The sequence below is a fragment of the Dendropsophus ebraccatus genome, chromosome 12 (genome assembly GCF_027789765.1).
Source record: "Dendropsophus ebraccatus isolate aDenEbr1 chromosome 12, aDenEbr1.pat, whole genome shotgun sequence".
Taxonomy (NCBI): Eukaryota; Metazoa; Chordata; class Amphibia; order Anura; family Hylidae; genus Dendropsophus; species Dendropsophus ebraccatus.
In genome coordinates this window covers 40,417,155-40,436,799 of record NC_091465.1, presented here as the reverse complement: position 1 = coordinate 40,436,799, position 19,645 = coordinate 40,417,155, and the positions used below count along the sequence as shown (strand labels likewise).

At 42.1% G+C, this 19,645-nt stretch overlaps 1 protein-coding gene across 5 annotated transcripts in view; it reads left to right on the top strand.

The window, feature by feature from the left end:
• CADM1 (cell adhesion molecule 1) overlaps window positions 1–19,645 on the top strand; it is a 211,444-nt gene that overhangs the window by 94,143 nt on the left and 97,656 nt on the right. For 3 of the 5 annotated variants that reach the window (XM_069947023.1, XM_069947022.1, XM_069947021.1), the window contains exon 2: window positions 17,440–17,517. The exons of the other annotated variants lie outside the window; for them this stretch is intronic. In XM_069947023.1, coding sequence (XP_069803124.1) covers window positions 17,440–17,517 — 78 coding nt within the window. The remainder of the gene's footprint in view (window positions 1–17,439; window positions 17,518–19,645) is intronic. 5 annotated transcript variants of the gene reach the window in all.

Here is a 19,645-nt window from a genome sequence, read left to right as displayed (position 1 = left end):
TCCCCAATAGACACATAATAGATTTATTATAAACCAGAAAACATTCAATTCATGGTCTCCAACATTTTCATAGAAACGTGGAACGTGTTAAATCATTTTACATGCCGTACAATGCAAAACCTTGAAAAGCGATGCCCTTTGGGGAGTGTATTTTGCAGATCTCCTTTGCAGGGTACTTTTTGTTGAATAATAGAATGAATCCTATTGTCCCTCACACTTGCCTTTTCCTCTGGAGTCAGCTTGAATGAGAAACGCGTATGTCGAATATATCTATAAACAGAATTTGTTATAAGCACGATGTGTCTTACTCAGATGGATCCCATCTTTGTACAGGGAACGTGTGTGTATATGAATGCCACCTGCAGTAACCGTGCCATGCTCCTCTATGTACCCAATAACGGCAGGCGGTGTCGGGGAAGATGGTAAAGAGCCTTTTTATGTATCACCTTGATAATAGGAGAAGCCTCTGAGCATCATTAGGAATGCACCGCTACACGCTTCTCCATCGCGCGCGAGTTTGATTGTCAGCTCTGCTGTGCAAGCTGATCACTTAAATAGTTCTGTGTGCAGCCCACTGCATGAGACTGATTATCAACAGATGGTGTTTAGCCCTCCGAACAAAATGAAGGGAGGGAGGGGGAGGGCTCTGTGTATCCTAACCTTGTCCATCTGTCTCCAAAATGAATATAGAAACCTCACCTGAGGAGTAGATGAGGAAGCGGCTATTGCTGTTTTCTGGTTAACGCTTTTGTGCTTCTTTTTTACGGACATAGAGGAGAACCAGGATTTTCGAATTCAGTTGTCTGTGAACATATATGTAATATGGCCAATAGTAACAATGGGAGGAGGGTCCTAAAGAGCTATCATGTGTTGTCTCTTGAGGATAACCAACATCCTTGAATTAACATTCTGCAATACAATCTTAAATGGATTGTTAACAATTATAAAAACATGGCCTCTTAAAACAGCGCCACATCCGTGCGCAGGATGTGTGTGGTATTGCAACTCTGCTCTCTTTTAGTAAATAGAACACACAAACTTGTGAAGAGGTATGACATTGTTTTAGGAAGGAAGCCATGTTTCTTTTATTAAATATGGAAAGCCCTTTAAAGTGGACCTGTCACCTTGATGTGCCAGCATCTTGTTTTACAGCAAAGGGAGCTGAACAGATTTATTTATAATTTTTTGTAGAAAATCTAGTTTAAAGAAGGACAGTACTGTCACAGACAGAGATAGCAGCAGACTGTAAAGAATATACCACTTCCTGCAGGGCATACAGCAGCTGATAGTTACTAGAAGACTTGAGACCTTTAAACAGAAATAATTTACAAGTCTGTATAACTTTCTGGCACCAGTTGAAAAAAAATACCCCTTTAACTTTTTTCTTTCATTTCTTTATTTAAATCTCTGCTTAATATGGGCTTAGGAGTCCAGTGGGCAGTCCTTATTAGTGATTGACAGTTATCACTATATTTATGCTTCTTTAGAATGCTCAGTGACTGGACTCTTAAGCCCAGAATGAGCAGGGAGTTCGGTCAATAAGTTATACGGAATCTTTTTACACAAAATTCTATATCCATCTGCTCAGCTGCTCTTGTTCTATGAAATGATGTCGGGAGATCAGGTAGAATTTTAAAGGTTCCCTTTAGAGGTTATGTTAAAAAAGTTATTTCGGGCAGGGGGTTCGGGGAACTGGGTGCCCCGCTCAGCCAGTCAGTGCCTGGGGTGGGACATTGCTGCAGTCACTGATTGGCTGAGCGGTCCAAATCCCACCCGCTTGTGATGTTTCAGCCGGGTCATGACATATTGAGAACCCTGGAGAAGATGAAATCCTAATCCCCCCCCCCAATCCATCCCCTCCCCTCACCTTACTTCTTTAAGTCCTGCGTTGATCTGGAAACCCCTTTTTTTTAAGCGACTCTGTACCCCCAATCTGTCCCCCCAAATCACTTGTACCTTCGGATAGCTGCTTTTAATCCAAGATCTGTCCTGGGGTCTGTTCGGCAGGTGGTGCAGTTATTGTCCTAAAAAACAACTTTTAAACTTGCAGCCCCGTGCCCAACGGCCGGGCCTAAGAATGTCTATGTATTAGGCTGGCATAACCTCTCTGCCCCTCCTCCCCACCCTTTTTTATCATTAGGAATGGCACTGGAACATTTTCCCCTGTCTGAACATTGCACAGGTGCCTTAACGATCCAGTCCATGTTCAGTATTCACACAGTTCACGAATAGTAGGCAATCAGCCTGGAGCATTCCTAATGATGAGGAGGGCCGGCAGGAGGGACAGAGAGGTTGTGCCAGCCTAATGCATAGGCATTCTAAGCCCCGGCCGTGGGGAACAGGGCTGCAAGTTTAAAAGTTGTTTTTTAGGACAATAACTGCATCACCTGCCGTACGGACCACAGGACAGATCTTGGATTAAAGCAGCTATCCGAAGGTACAAGCGGTTTTGGGGGGTCAGATTGTGGGTACAGAGTCACTTTAAAATAATTGGCACATATTGGCGTTTCCAGGTGAGGTCAATGCATTTGAGTCTGGTGGTCACGTACAAGCATATCCAAGGATTTAGTTATTTTTCATTAAACTTTTTCATTGATGTTACCTCTAACCACAATAATATAGAGAGTTCCTGGGGGGCGGGACTTAAATCTATTCTAATGTCCTAGCTGTCATAAAATATAACAGCTAATAATATATCTAAGACCTCAGATACAGCCTACCGGTGCTCTCTTCTATCACGTTATTCATACCTTGTCTTCTAAGGCACCAGTCTGTTGATGTGGTCTGTGTAATTTCAGGGTAGAGCTCCTTTCATTTACTTTATAATTATAGTATACCCATACAGACGTTTAATACCTCTGACATGTGTGCTGCCTTATTAGCCCATTTCTCAATTCTGCCATTGAGCCACAGCTGCTAAATGTCTGCCAGACTGACTATTTCACCAGGGATGCCAAATCACAATGCATTTACAGTATACATCATTAGCAATACTTGTTAATTTAGAACGTAAGTACAGTTTATTCTTTTTAGTTACTGCCCACTGCAGTTGGCATCGGCGTACAATATGCACTTCATTGCATTGCTTATGTTCTGTAATTTGATTCACAGCTCACATTATTTTATGGACTGAAACTCGATCCTGGTGTCTTCACTATATACACCTTTTAATGTGTTGTCTAGTGGGCCTCGAGGGAACCACTCTATGTGCTTACTGAAAAGTGGCGAATTACATTCCCCAGCCCACCCCCACCCCCCCAACTGCATTTTCCAATACATGACTGTGTGCCACCCCACAATGTAACAAAAAGGCAGGCGGTTGGTAGCCCATAAGGCCCATGCCATCTACAGATCTAAAGATGTAGATTTTTTTTTTACCTTGACTAGACTGTCTAAAAAGGTGCCTGATTCATCACTGTGTCTAAAGCTTTTTGACAAATTCGAGAGATGTTTAGAGTCACTAGAGATGAGTGCAACTGGAGCATGCTCAAGTCTGATCGTTAGGCATAAATAGTGGTGGCTGAAGAAGTTGGATCCCGCCCTTAGGAGTCTAGGAAAACCTGAATACAGCCTATGCTCATCTTCTTCAGCCACCAGTAATCAAATGCTGAACAATAAGCTTCAAACATGCTCAAGTTAGGGCCCTATTCCACGGGACGATTATCGTTCCCATAATCGTTAACGATAAACGATCGCTATTACGAAAGACCTGAAATCGTTCACCCATTTACATGGAAAGATAGTCGTTACTCATGATCGTCCTTGCAGTCGTCTTGTCGTCACTATTGCGTTTGTCACTACTGTGAATAACTGAACGACTTCTTATTCAATGCAATCGATTTGCGAACGAGCAACGATAAAAGTAGGTCCAGGTCTTATTAAATGGTCAACGATTTCTCGTTCGGTCGTTACGTTAGTTGTTAACTGCTATTCAAACTAACGATTATAGTTTAGATTCGAACGATTAAACGATAATCTGAACGATAATCGTCTGGTGGAATAGGGCCCTTATGCTCATCTCTACTCACTAGCTTAATGCTGGTCATACTGATGAAATAGCTGTCAGCTGCTAACCACCATTTCTCCAGATCCTTCCATATATCAATGTTGGCTTGGCCAAATGGAGAGAAGAGGAGTAAGCCTCTGTCAATCTCCTCTGGTAGCAGGGGGGACCCCTTAGACATTTGATAGTTGAGGTATTGTATTATGAAAAAATGTGTTGCTATGAAAGAATAGAAAAATAGCTTCCCCCCAGTCCCCTACTGTTCTAGTTCAGCTCCTTCTGGTCCCCCGTTGCCTTGTCTTCTTTCTGCTTCCGAGACGAAAGCTCAGTGCTATATCAGCAGGCGCAGCCAATCACTGACCACAGCAGTGCACCATCTCATCCAGTGATTGGTAGAGCAGGTAGGTTCTGCTCCAAGCTCTCGCCAGTGGGGACCAGGGGTAGATAATTGGGGCTTTTATCTCTCTCTTATGACAACTAGAGATGAGCTGTTCGGGTTCGAGTCGATCCGAACCCGAACGTTCGGTATTTGATTAGCTGGGGCTGCTGAACTTGGATAAAGCTCTAAGGTTGTCTGGAAAACATGGATACAGCCAATGACTATATCCATGTTTTCCACATAGCCTTAGGGCTTTATCCAAGTTTAGCAGCCACCGCTAATCAAATGCCGAAAGTTCGGGTTCGGATCGACTCGAGCATGCTTAAGGTTCGCTCATCTCTAATGTCAACCAATGATGACGCAGCACTCGAATATGTTGATTGCGGGGCCAGCTGTATACCGGAGATCACTCGGTGTAGATATACAAAAACAATATTACTGCGGCACTCCAATTCAGGTGAAAAAAGTAAATGGAGGTTCATTCAATCCATGTACGGGGTATGCACCATCTATGTACAGGGTATGCATAGGGTAAACATACCCTGTACATGGATTAAATAAACCTCTGTCTACTTTTTCACCAGTAATATGCCGCAGTAATATTGTTTATATATATGTACACACACACACACAGTTATGACTCAAAGGGGGATATTTACCAAGCATGGTGTAAAGTGAAACTGGCTCAGTTGCCCCTAGCAACCAATCAGATTCCACCTTTCATTTTCCAAAGAGTCTGTGAGGAATGAAAGGTGGAATCTGATTGGTTGCTAGGGGCAACTGAGCCAGTTTCACTTTACACCATGTTTGATAAATCTTCCAAAGTGTCTAAAATGTGTGTAATGGAATATATATGAAGTGCAAGACAAGTGAGCTAGAACTCTGGTGCCTTTACAATAATACCTTTACCTCATAGTCTTTTCATGTGACCTGGAAAGATAGTTCTAGAAGTGATCAAGAAACGGCTCTATAGTTCCATATTGCACAGCACTAGTTAAAAATACACTCTGAGGTGTTGTAACGTTTCTGTGACAGTGGGGTCATCATAAGTATAGCACTCAATACCTGTGCAATTTTGTGCATGGGGTTTTGCTGTTTTCAATCACAAGGTCATATGTATTATGGCTTCTCCTGTATATGGGGATCTGGTTCTGCTGTGGATGTACTATTAGCTGATACACCATTAATCTTTGTACATCACTCAAGTGTTTTCCCTTTATTTATCTATCTAACAAGGTTGTGTCGATGCTTCCTGGCCGTACATCTAGTCATCTTTTGTGCGTTCGGGATCTAGGGATTTGGTTCTTTGATGGGAAATAGGACTTTTACCCAGGAATCTTCAGCTGATCTTGTACCCATGGCTCTGGCATACTATGCTCTCCTTGTTTCTGTCTATTATCCAACCATTACTGTGGTAGATTTTGAGGCTTTCTTCTCGCTGTCGCTCACATCTCTCTTGTGCTGGTGCAGTGAGAGGCTGCGGGTTTTGTGCTGTTATAGTGTGACCCCCGTCTCGGAGACATTCCTTGTTATGAATAGTGAAGATTGCTTGTTAAGTGGAGAGAGGCGCTGGGCACATTTCATTCCGGCTCCTTTTGTGTTTTTCCTCTTGCTCGGTCTCTGCATGGACACTGCCAGCCTCCCATTAACACTGGAGCCAAATGACTGTCAGCTGGATCCTCCACTTCCTATTCCTCTGCGCGTTTAATGAGTTTGCATTGTGCTGGACTCTGCGCTAAACCCTTTCCTGTCCAACCTTTAGAAACGCTGGCAGCCTGGTGATTGTCAAAGGGGGCGAGGGAGATGGGGAAAATCACACGTAGAATATCCTGATGGTCACACGTAGTGCATGGATGGATGGACTCCTTATTCCCATTGCAATGTACAGTCCCAAGGGCATCTCTAGTATTTATAAAAAGAGTTTATTGTTAAATGGGTTTCCCAGTTTCAGACATTTACCCCAAATAGCAGAAACGTGGAAGACAAGAGCACTACCGTATCAGTGTATACACGAGAAAGGGGTGTAGAACGTTTCTTAACCCAAAACCCATCTTGTCAGCCTGTACCGTTCTATAGGGCCGCAATTTATGGCATGTCATCTGTCTCCCGCCTCTGTGAAGGTTCTCTGTTCCCCTTTTCTGCACTCCAGGGAGCAGGAGATGTGTTGACCACATATACACGCAGCTATTTCACTTGTAGTTTATGGGCATTAATGAAACAGCTTAGCGTTTCACAACTCCCATAAACTAATCTGACGTTTCCGACATTTATGCCATAAATTTCTCAAAAGGGAATACAAATTTAAAGATGCAATCTGGGTGAGGTTGGTATACGGTGCTGTGCCTAGTGCTTGGTATGAGGGGTGGTACAGGACAGGGATTCTGAATGCACTAAGGTGACAATTCCAGGCAGGGGCTGCAATAGGCATAACAATAATCTGCACACAAGGTAGATGTGCGGCTGATTTTTCATCCAAATTTACAGACAGAAAATATATGTTTCTGCACCAAATCATGCAACTCCATGTTCACGGTTGTGGTAAAATCGCTGACAGTACATTTTTTTGTGAATTCATTGCAAACTTTGACATCCATATTTAGGTCAAAGAGAACAGACAACAAATTTCCAATATCTCTCCAACATGGGGCTTGAGCTGTATTACCCAGCATAGCCACTATGCAATATATGGCGCTGTCTGCTTCTACCTCTATTCTGTGTATGTGAGTGCTGCAGCTCTGTCAGCTGATCCATAAGGTGCCAGGTGAGGGTATCTTACTGATTCGATATTGATGGCCTATCCTTATGCTGCGTTTACACAAAACGATAATTGGCCCGATCGTACGATTAACGATGACGGAGTAACGTTTTTTTTTTTTCATAACGATCAGCGTTTAGACAGTACGATATATTGTACGGAAAATTCGTTTTGCGATCGCTTAAGCCTATCTCACACATTGGTTAAATCGGCGAATGACTGTTCACACGGAACGATCTGCGAACATGTTCAAAGATCAAAATGAACGATTTCTCGCTCATCGTTTGATCGTTCGCTGCGTTTACACGTACGATTATCGTTCAAATTCGATCGTTATCGCGCAAATTCGCGCCATAATTGTTACTTGTAAACGCAGCATTAGAGTAGACCATCAATATAAAAGTTCCGGAAAGCCCCTTGAAGCATATAGGCTGCCATTTTCTAACACTTTTTCTGTGAAAATAACAAATATTGCAGCATTTAAATGACTCACAGGCGATGTCCCCTAACTTGTCACTTCCATATCCTTGCATATGTAGACAATTCAGAACAAGCTAGGTGAACTGTTATGGTAGCCATATTGGATGTAACAAAGCTCCCCTATAAACCTAAGTATAAAGTTATTATAAAAAATAAAAACTTTTTTTATTTTTGGGGAATGTGCCTTTTATACGGTATATTATTGTAATGGAAAGCATCTGCTCGTGAACGTAGTTAGGCCTCTATCTGTCATAACCACTTGGATTCTAGGAAATCCTTTCATATATTTATATCCCTATAGCTGCTAACAGAACTCACATGTATGCTGTGTGCCCCGCCTGCACCACACATGTCTCCTGTATGCTGGTATTTGTACTTTCCCCATAGATATGACAAAAAATGTAATTGAATTGAGTGCCGATCTTGTGTAGGAGGCGACTGGTAGACCGTAGGTAATATGAATGAGGACTCTCCACCCCTGTCAGTAACATACTCAATACACAATCACAATGTGGTGCACAAGGCTGATTATGTAGGAATCTATAGGAAATCTACAGACCCATACTGCATCACTTTATGCCTCCATTTTTATATGAATAATGAAGTAAAATGACCCAGCCCTCACTTACTGTAGATGTTGGTTTATTGCACCAAAAATATTACAGGAACGCCATGAATGACGCTTTTCGGATCTGCACCTATTCTTGCTGTCGGACGGGGAGAGACAACTGGACTGTTCTTATTGATTGCTCTGATTTTATATGTGACATGTTCTATTGCATGCCATATTACGGTGACATCCAACAAGGTGATAATGCGGCATCATATACAGGCACATACAGTGCTTGCAGATTCATAGCACTCAATCAGAAGGAATCCATGTACTACAGACCTTTGACATTGAAAAACAGCCTACTGTGCCACCCTTATGGTGCCTTTACTCAGAGAGATTTATCTCACAGATCGTTGAAGCCAAAGCCAGGAACAGACTATAAACAGGGAACAGGTTATAAAGAAAAGACTGAGATTTCCCCTCTTCTGAAATCCATTCCTGGCTTTGGCTTCAAAAATCTGTCTGATAAATCTCTGTGTAAAGGCACCCTTATAGTTATAAGAAAACACACACATATGTATGTATATGATGTCACTTCTGTATGGACTACAATGCCCCGACCTTGTTTCCTCAGTAATAACCTATATTGTTGTTCTCATTCTAAAGCATATCCCCCAATGAGGACCTCTGCTGAGACGATAATGTATAGCCTGGTGACGTGCACTGCTGATCTGTTTCTCCCATGATGCCTCATTTCAGCCAGCTCTCCTACAGCTGTGTTTGTATTGCATTATGTAATTCACCACAAGTAGGAATATTGATCAGCCCCAGTCTGCCGCCGTTCTCACAGAGGTCAACAAGCTTTTTCCCAGGAATCATTAGTTCCTGATTACTATATACATATATATATATATATATATATATATATATATATATATATATATATATAATTGTTATTGGATAAAGCACCATTCTTTACATAGTGTCAATTGCCATAAAATGAATGAGTTGATCAGCGGCACGTGGCTAAGTTTAGGATGAAGACGCTGTTAACTGGAATGGGATTTTGAGAATTCCGGGGATGCGGAATGCTTCATGAAGAAATCTTAATGAGACCCTGCTGGGTTACTGCCGGGGATCACAATGTGAGTATCTGCAATGTGTTTACAGCCCATAGCCCTGTACCAGGCAAATGCTAGTGCATCAGTTGTGGTGAATGACAACCTCCAGCTTGCTCTGCCGCCACGTCCTATTGGATACCTCTGTATAAATGCGGGATAAGCCAGCATTAACTCCTCCTGGGGTGCATTGAGGACTCATTGGGGGGGATTCCAGCTAAGGACGGGTCCTGCTGACAGTCTGTGATATCCCGCAGGGGCCTTTTTGTTTTTATTGTAATGTGAAAATGATACTAAATGTTTTCAGCTGTGAACAAGAAGCAATAAAATACGATCCCGCGCTCTTATGGCGTGCAGTCTCTTGTCTCTGCTGGAAAGCCTATGTTTTCTCAATGCAATGGCCCCTACTATTCACATTCTATTAGGAAAGAATGCACCGAGGAGCTAGGGCGATGCCAGTGTGCCAGTGGGGACCCACCACCCTGGCGCAAGGTACAGCACTGCCGCTTTCTTATTAATTGTGAAGTGCTGTGAGAGTAGCCACTGCCATCGCTCTGAGCTGTTTAGTCTTATGGTAAAGACACCGCAGGGATAAGCGAAAACAGGAGGTGTCTCTTTATAATACACTTGTGGGATGAGTGGTCTCAGTTTTATCTTATGTGATGGCGGAAACCATGACTGCATTACTGCGGTGCTCCATTAGGCAGAGATTGAAGAGTTTTTAACGGAAGGATCCAGCAACATTGTAGCCGTCCGCACCTCGCACAATGGGGTCCAGCCGCGTCTTTATTTATAGAATGGGAAATTTGTATAAAATAAGGTGCAAGTTGTACGGCTATATGAAATGAATTGCCGGCGGTAAACGGCAGACGCAAGACTGGTGTTACAAGTTTTTACCGGTAACATATGATTTCTGTAAAAGTGTTCTGGAAATGCCCTGTTATTAACATAAGTAGTCTTTGCATGTTTCTTTCTTTTTTTAAATTCCATAGATCTGCTCACTTAAGAAGTCTTCTTACTGAAATAGTACATGTATAGACCCTGTCTCTGACAAAGCCCTGCAGGGATGGGGTGTGCCAGAGTATGGCGTCTCGCGAAGCTATACAGCAGCACAGCACAGCATAGCAGTCTGTTAGTGCCTTAATACGGATCCAGAATATGACCATGTGTATGATCACACCTCTAACTTTCAAACTTGATTGGGGGACAGAATGAGAGCTCTTGATAGGCTATTTTGGTTGCTGAGCAGACTAGACAGCGGCCATGGTGTGTCATTGCGCAGCACTCTTCACATGTGCAGGTAGTACATCAGTTCAGCTTTCCCCAAACTAATGTGCTTTTGGTTTGCCATTTCCTGTTAATGATCTATGAGCAGGTTCTAGATTGTTCTTTGGCAGGCTTAGGGGCTTTATTACACGGAAAGATATTTGGACGGGTAGGAACGATTATCGTTCCATGTAATAGCACCCTTAGTATTTGAATACCGGTGTCTGAAGAAGTTGAATGCAGCCCTAGGGAGTCCATAGGCTCTATCCATGTCTACCTGAGCTCCCTAGGGCTGCTTCCAGCTTCTTGAACCACTGTTATTCAAATGCCGAACGATCAGACTGGAGTTGTACTAATCGCTAGTTATTACTAATACCAGAGAACCCTTTTCAGCTTATATGAGGCTTTTTGACCCCTACTACTTTTTATATTCACTGAAAGTTTGTCTGAAGTTTTTAGTTTTTTGTTTTTTTTTATTGGTGGACCTCCAGTGTCACTGCATGGACTTTGTGTTAATGACAATAAGAGTTGAGAAACTAAAGATCACTGGCCCTAGTCCGGTGGGATAGGAAGGCTACTTTTTGAGTTCCTTTAACCATCAAGACCACAGTCAGTTGTGTTTTCTGCTTATTATAATACCAACTATATTGCTTATTTGTAGCTTAAAAAAACAATATGTCTATAGTATTGCTGATACAGTTATCCCACCTAGCCCAGAAAAGCCAATAAAACTTTTTTTTTTTTGTACCAGTGGAAAGGAAGGCTGAGATCGCTATGGGATTGTTTTCATTGTGCCAAATTATTTATCACAATCTTTGCTTATGGAAGGGATTTGCTGTTGAGAAGCCTGGGGTACCTTGCATTAATGTGGGTAGATCCAGCTTTAGATGAGATGTAGGAATTCTCTTTTAAGTCGAAGAGCCCAGGGGTGTATAACATATGTATTCTGTAGGATGGCGGTAATGATCGCCCCTTGCATTCATTATTGTGTGTCCCTAGCTTTCGGAGTCGGATGTAATGATTTTCTTTTGGTCTGTTGATTTGGCGTAGTGGGCACGAGTCTTATTTCCTCTCGAAGTGATAGGTTTGATTTTCTGTCCCGATTTATTACGGGGAGGGTGGGTGAGAAAGGTGGAGGAATATGTATGCTGTGCCGAGATGTTTGATCGTTGGCCTTTCCATAGGCTGTAGCTCTGGCTGTGTGTAACTAGGGAGGACATATTATAAAGTGCCTGTGGCTGCGCTGCACAGTGGCTCTGCTGCTTCACATTAATGTCACTGATCCAGTCACATTTTGGCAGGCACAAGTTCCGGAGTTTAGAAGTAATATTTCTTGATCACTGAGTTAACAAGATTTCGCTAGCTGACTGCTGAGCTTTCGGATGAGGAGGTGGCAGGATGTCTGCAGCTTACGTCCTGAAATCTCAAATGACCTTAGACTGTCTCCTGTGAATTGCCTCAGACCTTTCCCTATTAGCCCATATACATGCACATACACAAAAAAATATCAGCTGGAAACATATCGGAGATAGAGGTTTTCTCAGTTATCCTTTAGTGGCCCACTTCAGAGTTATCTGGGCCTTCACTGACAACTATTATTGGCAGCCATTTCAATGCACTTGGGGATGTCATCTAGATTTTCACACACCCCGACATGATGTGCCATTTTTCATTGTTCTGCACTGCCGAAACTCTTCTTTGCCGATGTCATTTATCAAAGTTGTTCCGTCATTCTCTATAAGATTCAGAAAGATCAGAGTACATATTCCTATACATCCCTGTCACATTAAGGGGGTTGCTGTGGCACAGAGCATCTGTGGCTGGTTGAAGTAGAAGTAGTCTATGTGTAGCAGCCTGGAGTGAGGGGATCTCAGGGAGGATAGAGGTTATGATGAATAAATGAAGATATATCCTGTCACAGACCGAGTGCTAATAGCTCTCTCCCTCTTCCTGAGGTAAAAACTGCCACAGAGATTACAGAGAGGGACTGCACCTAGGTGTTTGGTGATGATGGTACTTGTAGTTCCCCCTGGGGCTTCTCTATTACTGCTGCCTGATGTGATAATAGAAAAGCTCTTGATGGCGATGCAGAATAATTGCAGACAAAAGGGAGTTGAGGCAGTAAGGTACAATAGTGGCTTAACCTGAACAGGTTCTTTATGCCGAAGATCCCTTAAAAATGGCTGATGGCCAGAGATGGGTCACTGCTAGAGATGAGCGAACCTAGAGCATGCTCGAGTCGATCCGAACCCGAACGTTCAGCATTTGATTAGCGGTGGCTGCTGAACTTGGATAAAGCCCTAAAGCTATGTGGAAAACATGGATATAGTCATTGGCTGTATCCATGTTTTCCAGACAACCTTAGAGCTTTATCCAAGTTCAGCAGCCCCCGCTAATCAAATGCCGAATGTTCGGGTTCGGATCGACTCGAACCCGAACCCGGTTCGCTCATCTCTAGTCACTGCTGTTACACTGGAGTTTTGGTGGTGTATGTGGAGTTTCCCTTTAGTGGTGGAATAGGTGGTTAATCACATCCCAGTGCCATGGAGGGCTTTTAGAGCTATCTGGGCCAGGCCTTAAGCCATGGCCTTTGGTTTCCAGGAAGACCATGGGCACTTCGAACAATTATCCATCAGTATGCTATAGTACCTAATAGAAGGGAGTATATCCTTTTCCTTCCTTGGTCTAATGTAAACAAAACAAATAAGCTGCTTGGCTTTATACCTCCATGGGTAACACTATCCTATTCCCAATGACTACGCTGGCTCCAACATATCTCCTCACAGGCTGTAGTCCCCTCAGTGGATGTTACTCCTACCACAGCTGCACTCAACTACTCAGGGAATTCTGGTCACAACTGCCTCTTAAGGGGAGCTCATTAGAATCATAGCCAATAGAGAGGTTGTAAACCACATAGGAAACCTAAAAGCCTAATTGAAAAGTGATTTACTGTTAGGCCATGTTAAGACATAGTGGATATCGGTGCAGATTATGGGTGGAAAATCTGCGTCAATTTACCATACAGTGCATGTGTATGGAATCTTTAAAATCTCACCATAACAGCATTGTGCAGTATTTTTTTTTTTTTTTTTTTTTTTTTTTAATACTAAAAGCTGTTCAGTGCCTGTACTACATGATCCCAGAAACAGCTCTGTAGTGGCGGCACTGCATTACTGCAGCCTCGGCTTCTGTTGAAATGAATAGAAGCTGCAGTAACATGGTGCTGCCACATCACTGAGTAGAGTGCTAACTGCTTCTAGCCCCATACTTCGTGTAGTGCAAGTGCTGAACACTTGATCAGTGGGATGTTGGGTGTTGGCAACTTGGTAAAAAAAAGACCACCTGGTCCATATAGTCTAAAAACTAAATGTATAGATTATCCATTTTTTTTCTTGGATAGCCTCTTTAAAGCGTCATTTGTAATAACCTTTGACATGTCATCAGACAATCCTGAGATACAGCCGGGGGAGAGTGCAGCAGCATTTCCCTCCTTGGTTGTCAATAAAATCAGAGCCTTTCACTTCATTCTAGCCTATGACATTAAAGAGTCAGACTTTATGGTACTTTTACACGGAGCGATAATTTGCCTGACCGCACGATTAACGATTTTGAATGAACGATTTTTTTCTTATAACGATCAGCGTTTAGACGGAACAATACAACGTACGGAAAATTCGCTATGCAATCGTTTTGCGATCGTTTAAGCCTATCTCACACATAGGTGAAATTGCTGAAAGACAGTTTACACTGAACGATCTGCGATTTTTTTGCGAACGATCAACGATGATTTGAGAACATGTTGAAAGATCAAAATGAACGATTTTTTGCTCGTCGTTTGATCATTCGCTGCGTTTACACGTACGATTATCGTTCAAATTTGACCGTTATCGTGCAAAAACGAACGATCAATCGTTCCGTGTAAAAGGGCCCTTAGGGTGCGTTTACACAGAGAGATTTATCTGACAGATTTTGGAAGCCAAAAAGAGGATAGATCCCAGTCTTTCCTTTATGACCTGATCCCTGTTTATAGTCTGTTCCTGGTTTTGGCTTCAAAGATCTGTCAGATAAATCTGTCTGTGTAAACTCTCCATTAGACTGTGATTAGAAACTTTTAACATGTGGAATGTATGACTCTAAGGGCCCTTTTACACAGAAAGATTATCTGACAGATTATCTGCCAAAGATTTGAAGCCAAAACCAGGAACAGACTATAAACAGAGATCAGGTCATAAAGGAAAGCCTGAGATTTCTCCTCTTTTCAAATCCAGTCCTGGCTTTGGCTTCAAATCTTTGGCAGATAATCTGTCAGATAATCTTTCTGTTTAATAGGGCCCTTACGCTTTAATTTTACAACATTTTATCAAATAGGAATTCCCAGCTGAGCTCAATAGAATTCAATAATCAAAAATGAAGTCTTTCTGCCGCTGTAAAACTTGACCTTAACACATTTCTATGTCTGATCATTTTCACCATATCAGCACCATTGCACTCTCCCTTTACTAGCTTTGGTCCGATTGGCAGACTTATTGATGCGTCTATGGCCACGTTATATAACTGCGGATTAATAACATTTATCCGTTCCGACGTATCTCACTGCGTGAACATCCACATCTGAATTACATAAAGTACAATATATGGAAATACATTCTAGGGCAATATCACTTTTAATAACATCTCAGGTTTTTGCTTCAAGGGATGTAACCCTGAGCTCGAAACGCCGGAACGTCTTACATAATTACTGTGAATTTTCATCCGATGCTTGAGAAATGTCCTTCATCACATTCTCAATGTCTTATTTTAGCATTCAGAGTTTAACATTTGTATTTGTTGTTTCCACACCATTTCCAAGACTGTTCACATTGTCAAAATGCAGCAAAAATATTGGCACAGAATGCAGGTTACTGTACATATTGTAGCAAACTGTAGAGGTCTCCGTTCTTCTGAGTCTAGTGAACTGTGAATGAAAATATTGTCTGCCTCGTATGCTTCCCAAGCTGCGGGGAGTCAGCTACATGGTAGAAGAATGTGTTAACTATGTGTGGGTAATGTGGACTAATGCAGCCTCTGTATGGCTTTCTATATGTATGCATAACACTGTAATTTTCTCCTGCAGCGTATACATGTGAGCGGCTTTTCTGCTGAACTGTGCTCCCTTCTGGCCTTTGTTTGCTATATTAGAATTAAATGCAAAATCACACCTGCCCCACATACCTACACACCACTCCGCAGATGGCTGCTGCCAATGGCTTGTGCCCCGGTGCCAACTCCTTGTTTGGCAGGTCAGCAGGCATGGTATTTAATCTCCTGGCTGGGAATACGTGGGCCGTCCGTTCTCAGAAGAATCTCCGTACAGGAGCGCTCTGATCTCCAGGCTGGGCAGCCAGTTTACTTTACTAATTAGGACAATTCCGGCGGTAACTGGCGATATTAGCAAAGCAAATAGTATGGGTAATATGTAACAGCAACACTGCCCTACCGTGCCATCTCAGATTCAACACTCGCTGTATTCCAAGCAGGTCTCCAGGAAGGGAAGATGAGCAGAAATCAAATGAGGTTACTTTTCTGGCACGTCCCTTTTTCAACCCTGTTCACATCATGTTTTTTTCCTAGAAATGCATCCAACATATTGCTGGCGTTAAAGAGCATATCCAGCATTAAAAAAAAGCACGGCTACTTTCTTGCAAAAACAGCTCCACTCATGTCCACTGGTTATGTGTGGTATTACAATTTAGCTGTATTTACTTCAACGGAACTCTGCTTCAAAACCACACCAAACGGAGGACAGGAGAGGTGCAGTTACTAGAAGAAAGTGGCCATGTTTTTCTAATTCTGGACAGCCCCTTCAAACAGTGGCTGTAATAGACTAATAAAAGATCTGTTTAAAGCAATGTTTCATGATCTGCGATTCTCCAGCTTTTACAAAACTACAAATTTAATCTGATTTCTATCAAGGCACTATGGAAGTTGTAACAGCTGAAGAGCAGCAGCGAAACAGTGAGGGAAAAACAAGATGTGAAGAAGGATGGTGTGACCCTGAAGACTGTCCCCTAAAGGAACTCTGTCATCACTTTCATGTTGCCCAAACCAGGAGTCATTAGGGTGGTCCCTTGCAGCTTTTCCCTGCCCTACCAGCTTTAGATCTCTCCCTATATACAGGCAGAGATAGAATAATAAAGGCTGCTGAGGTAGGCAGAAGCCATTGGGGACAACCTCGATTTTTTTGATAATAATAATAATAATAATAATAATAATAATAATAATAATAATAATAATAATAATAATAATAATAGAAATCTGCACTGCCCACTGGGGCAAATTACCTGTTAGTTATCAGCTTCAATGGTGAACTGTTAGCAAACAGAGGTAAAATCCATAGAGTAGACAATAGTAAGACCAGGGCACAGTAATCAGCCAAAACATATGAGGGTAGCAGAGAGTTTTGGGACATATTTCAGTGCGGGCAAATTGATGGGGAGGAAGATGAGATTTTTTTGTAGGCTGACATAGAAGTTGATTAAAACCATAGGAAAGAAGCAAATGTAGATATGTCACAGGACGATTCATAAGGCACCAGCATTAACATCTGCATCTTTTCGTACATAAAGCTTCTGGTTCGCTCCGTATGTTGCTTTAATTAACTACTGCAGCTTGTCGTGAAACCCCAGGAGTTGGAAGGTAAAATGAGGAACAGTAGGCCACAGCGAGGGGGCTAGTCATTGTGTCTGATTGTAGACTTCAGGAGCCATTTACCTCCCCCCCACAACAGGTTGTGTTCATGCCGAATACGTGAGCAGACGCCATGTGTGTCCTGGTGTCATGAGGAGACCAAAAGGTATGCTGCGTACACATCTGCAGACGGTTCATGGTGTATCTTGTCTCTGTCAGGGAGAAGTTCCAGTCTCCATGGGTCCTCAGAAAATTTTGCCATACCTGATTCGTTCTATGAGCAACTTCAAAGCTCTGGTATGTGACACTGTGTATACACGTTGTATTGTGTCTATGTCACCAGGTGTTGACTCTTGCATTAACATCAGTGTATCGAAATCCATTGGCTCCCAGTAAAAGTGATGCTTATATTAAAAAAAAAAAAAAACTTGCCATTCTCATCCATCGTATTGTATGCCATTGTATTTTTCCGCATCACCGATACTGCAGGGCATTATTTCATTCACATCTAAAATTCTCTTCTCCAAGTTATTTTCTTCTGTCAAGTTGGGGAAAAAAATACTTTTAGCCATATCACAGGGACATCTGGTTGTGAGAAGTATCTGTGATTATCATTATGGCTGCCGTTACAAGGCCAATATAGATTGTCACCCAGCTGTTGAAAGTCAATGGATGGGTGCTCTAGATACATCTTTGCTCAACTGGTCAGAAGCCTTTGAAAGTTGGCTTACCACCACTGGCCAAAGTGTAATGACGCCCATTTTGGTCATTGCCAATCTTAGGCTGTTAACTATTTTTGACAACTTGACAGACAAGGACAGGTCAGAAACCTCTAGTTATTGGAGATGTTTTGATGTAGATGGAAATGCTCTTTGTCTCATGAAGTATCTATTTTTGACCTCTTCGGCCTCTTCGCTATTGAATGTGCTTCTGTCGGCTTCTAGTCCTTGTTACAGCTATGTGATGTATTGTATCACTTTTTGATATTTTCTTTTTGTAATGGAGTTGATTTACATGTCTGGCCGAGGGAAGAAGGCCGAATAGTGATTTGCTGATCCCCCTGACCAAGATCTTGATGTTCTTGAATACAGTCCATCCAGATCCCTAGTGTACAACCGACGACTAAAGTGAAATACTTGAAGTAATCCTTTTCATTACGCAGTGATTTATAAGCATGGATGATCTTGTTGCTATAAGCATTGTAACATTTAACCCCATCATCTTAATGTAACCAATGATTTTTATAACTTTATATATTGTACAAATAGTTTAGAAGGTCATCATTGGTACGAGGTCACAGCTTAATGTTACACGCAGGACAACTTTGACTCTCCTCATTGGATATCTGTATTGATGGGGTAGGAAAATGTTAACTTTTTTTATATTAGTTAGGATATTTTTTTTTATTTTTTATTCCCATGTCTTGAATTTTTCCTTCATACGGTGGATTGCAATGAGGATTCATCAGTGGTGTTTATTTTCTTAAATAATATCTGCTAAGATCTAAAAACATCATTTAGGCTTCCTTTAACTGTCTGATCTCCATGGTTATCCATAAAGGCATGTTGTGGTATACATTTTATTATTGCTGCATTAATGTGTAAGGGGGGGGGGGGGGGGGGGGGGGGGGCGCACAAAGCCTTTGACATGTCAAACATTTTGATCAGATGGGGGCTTGTTAATAGAACGATTGGGGAGAAGTAAGTTCACTCTCTTTCCAGTCTCTTTGGACGGCCCTATTAAAAGTCTATGGGGCTGTCCAGAGAAGTGGAAGTGCAAAAAGTCACATAAAAGTATATTAACCTAATTGTGTGTAGGGAGTATTATTTCAGTTCAAGATTTTGTCTATAGCAAGAAGCCATCTTATGGTTAAAGGCAGGCAGCCAAACTACTATTTTCACCATGCCTGGACAGCTAAAGCTTTGACTTTGGTTGTCCAGGCATCAAAGGAATTCTAGTTTTGCAGCATCTGGAAGGTCAGAAGTTCACCATCCCTGGTTTAAGGGGTTGTCCATGTTTCAGATTAGTCCTAAGCTTACAAATTAGCCACTTTTCAATATATGTTGTGCTCATCCCTACTGGGCATGTCTTGGGCAATATGTTGCAGATTTTATCCCTTTCAGTATAGCAGAGGTGAAATCTAGTGAATCTGTGGCACAATCCACATGTTTCACACGGTGGTTTCGCGAAGTTATCTATAGTAAAATGTCAACCAGATGCAGACTCAAATTAGACATTCCCTCTCTTTCCACAACCCACACATCTCAAAGCATATTTTCAGATATTCTATCTGCTATTCCCTGTACACAATCCCTGACATATTAGGGCAGATAGGACCAAATTTACCAATGAATATTAAGGTCCCTTTTACATGGCCCGACATGGGGCTGTACAAAAATGCAGATGAGTCCCAATCTTGCTCACC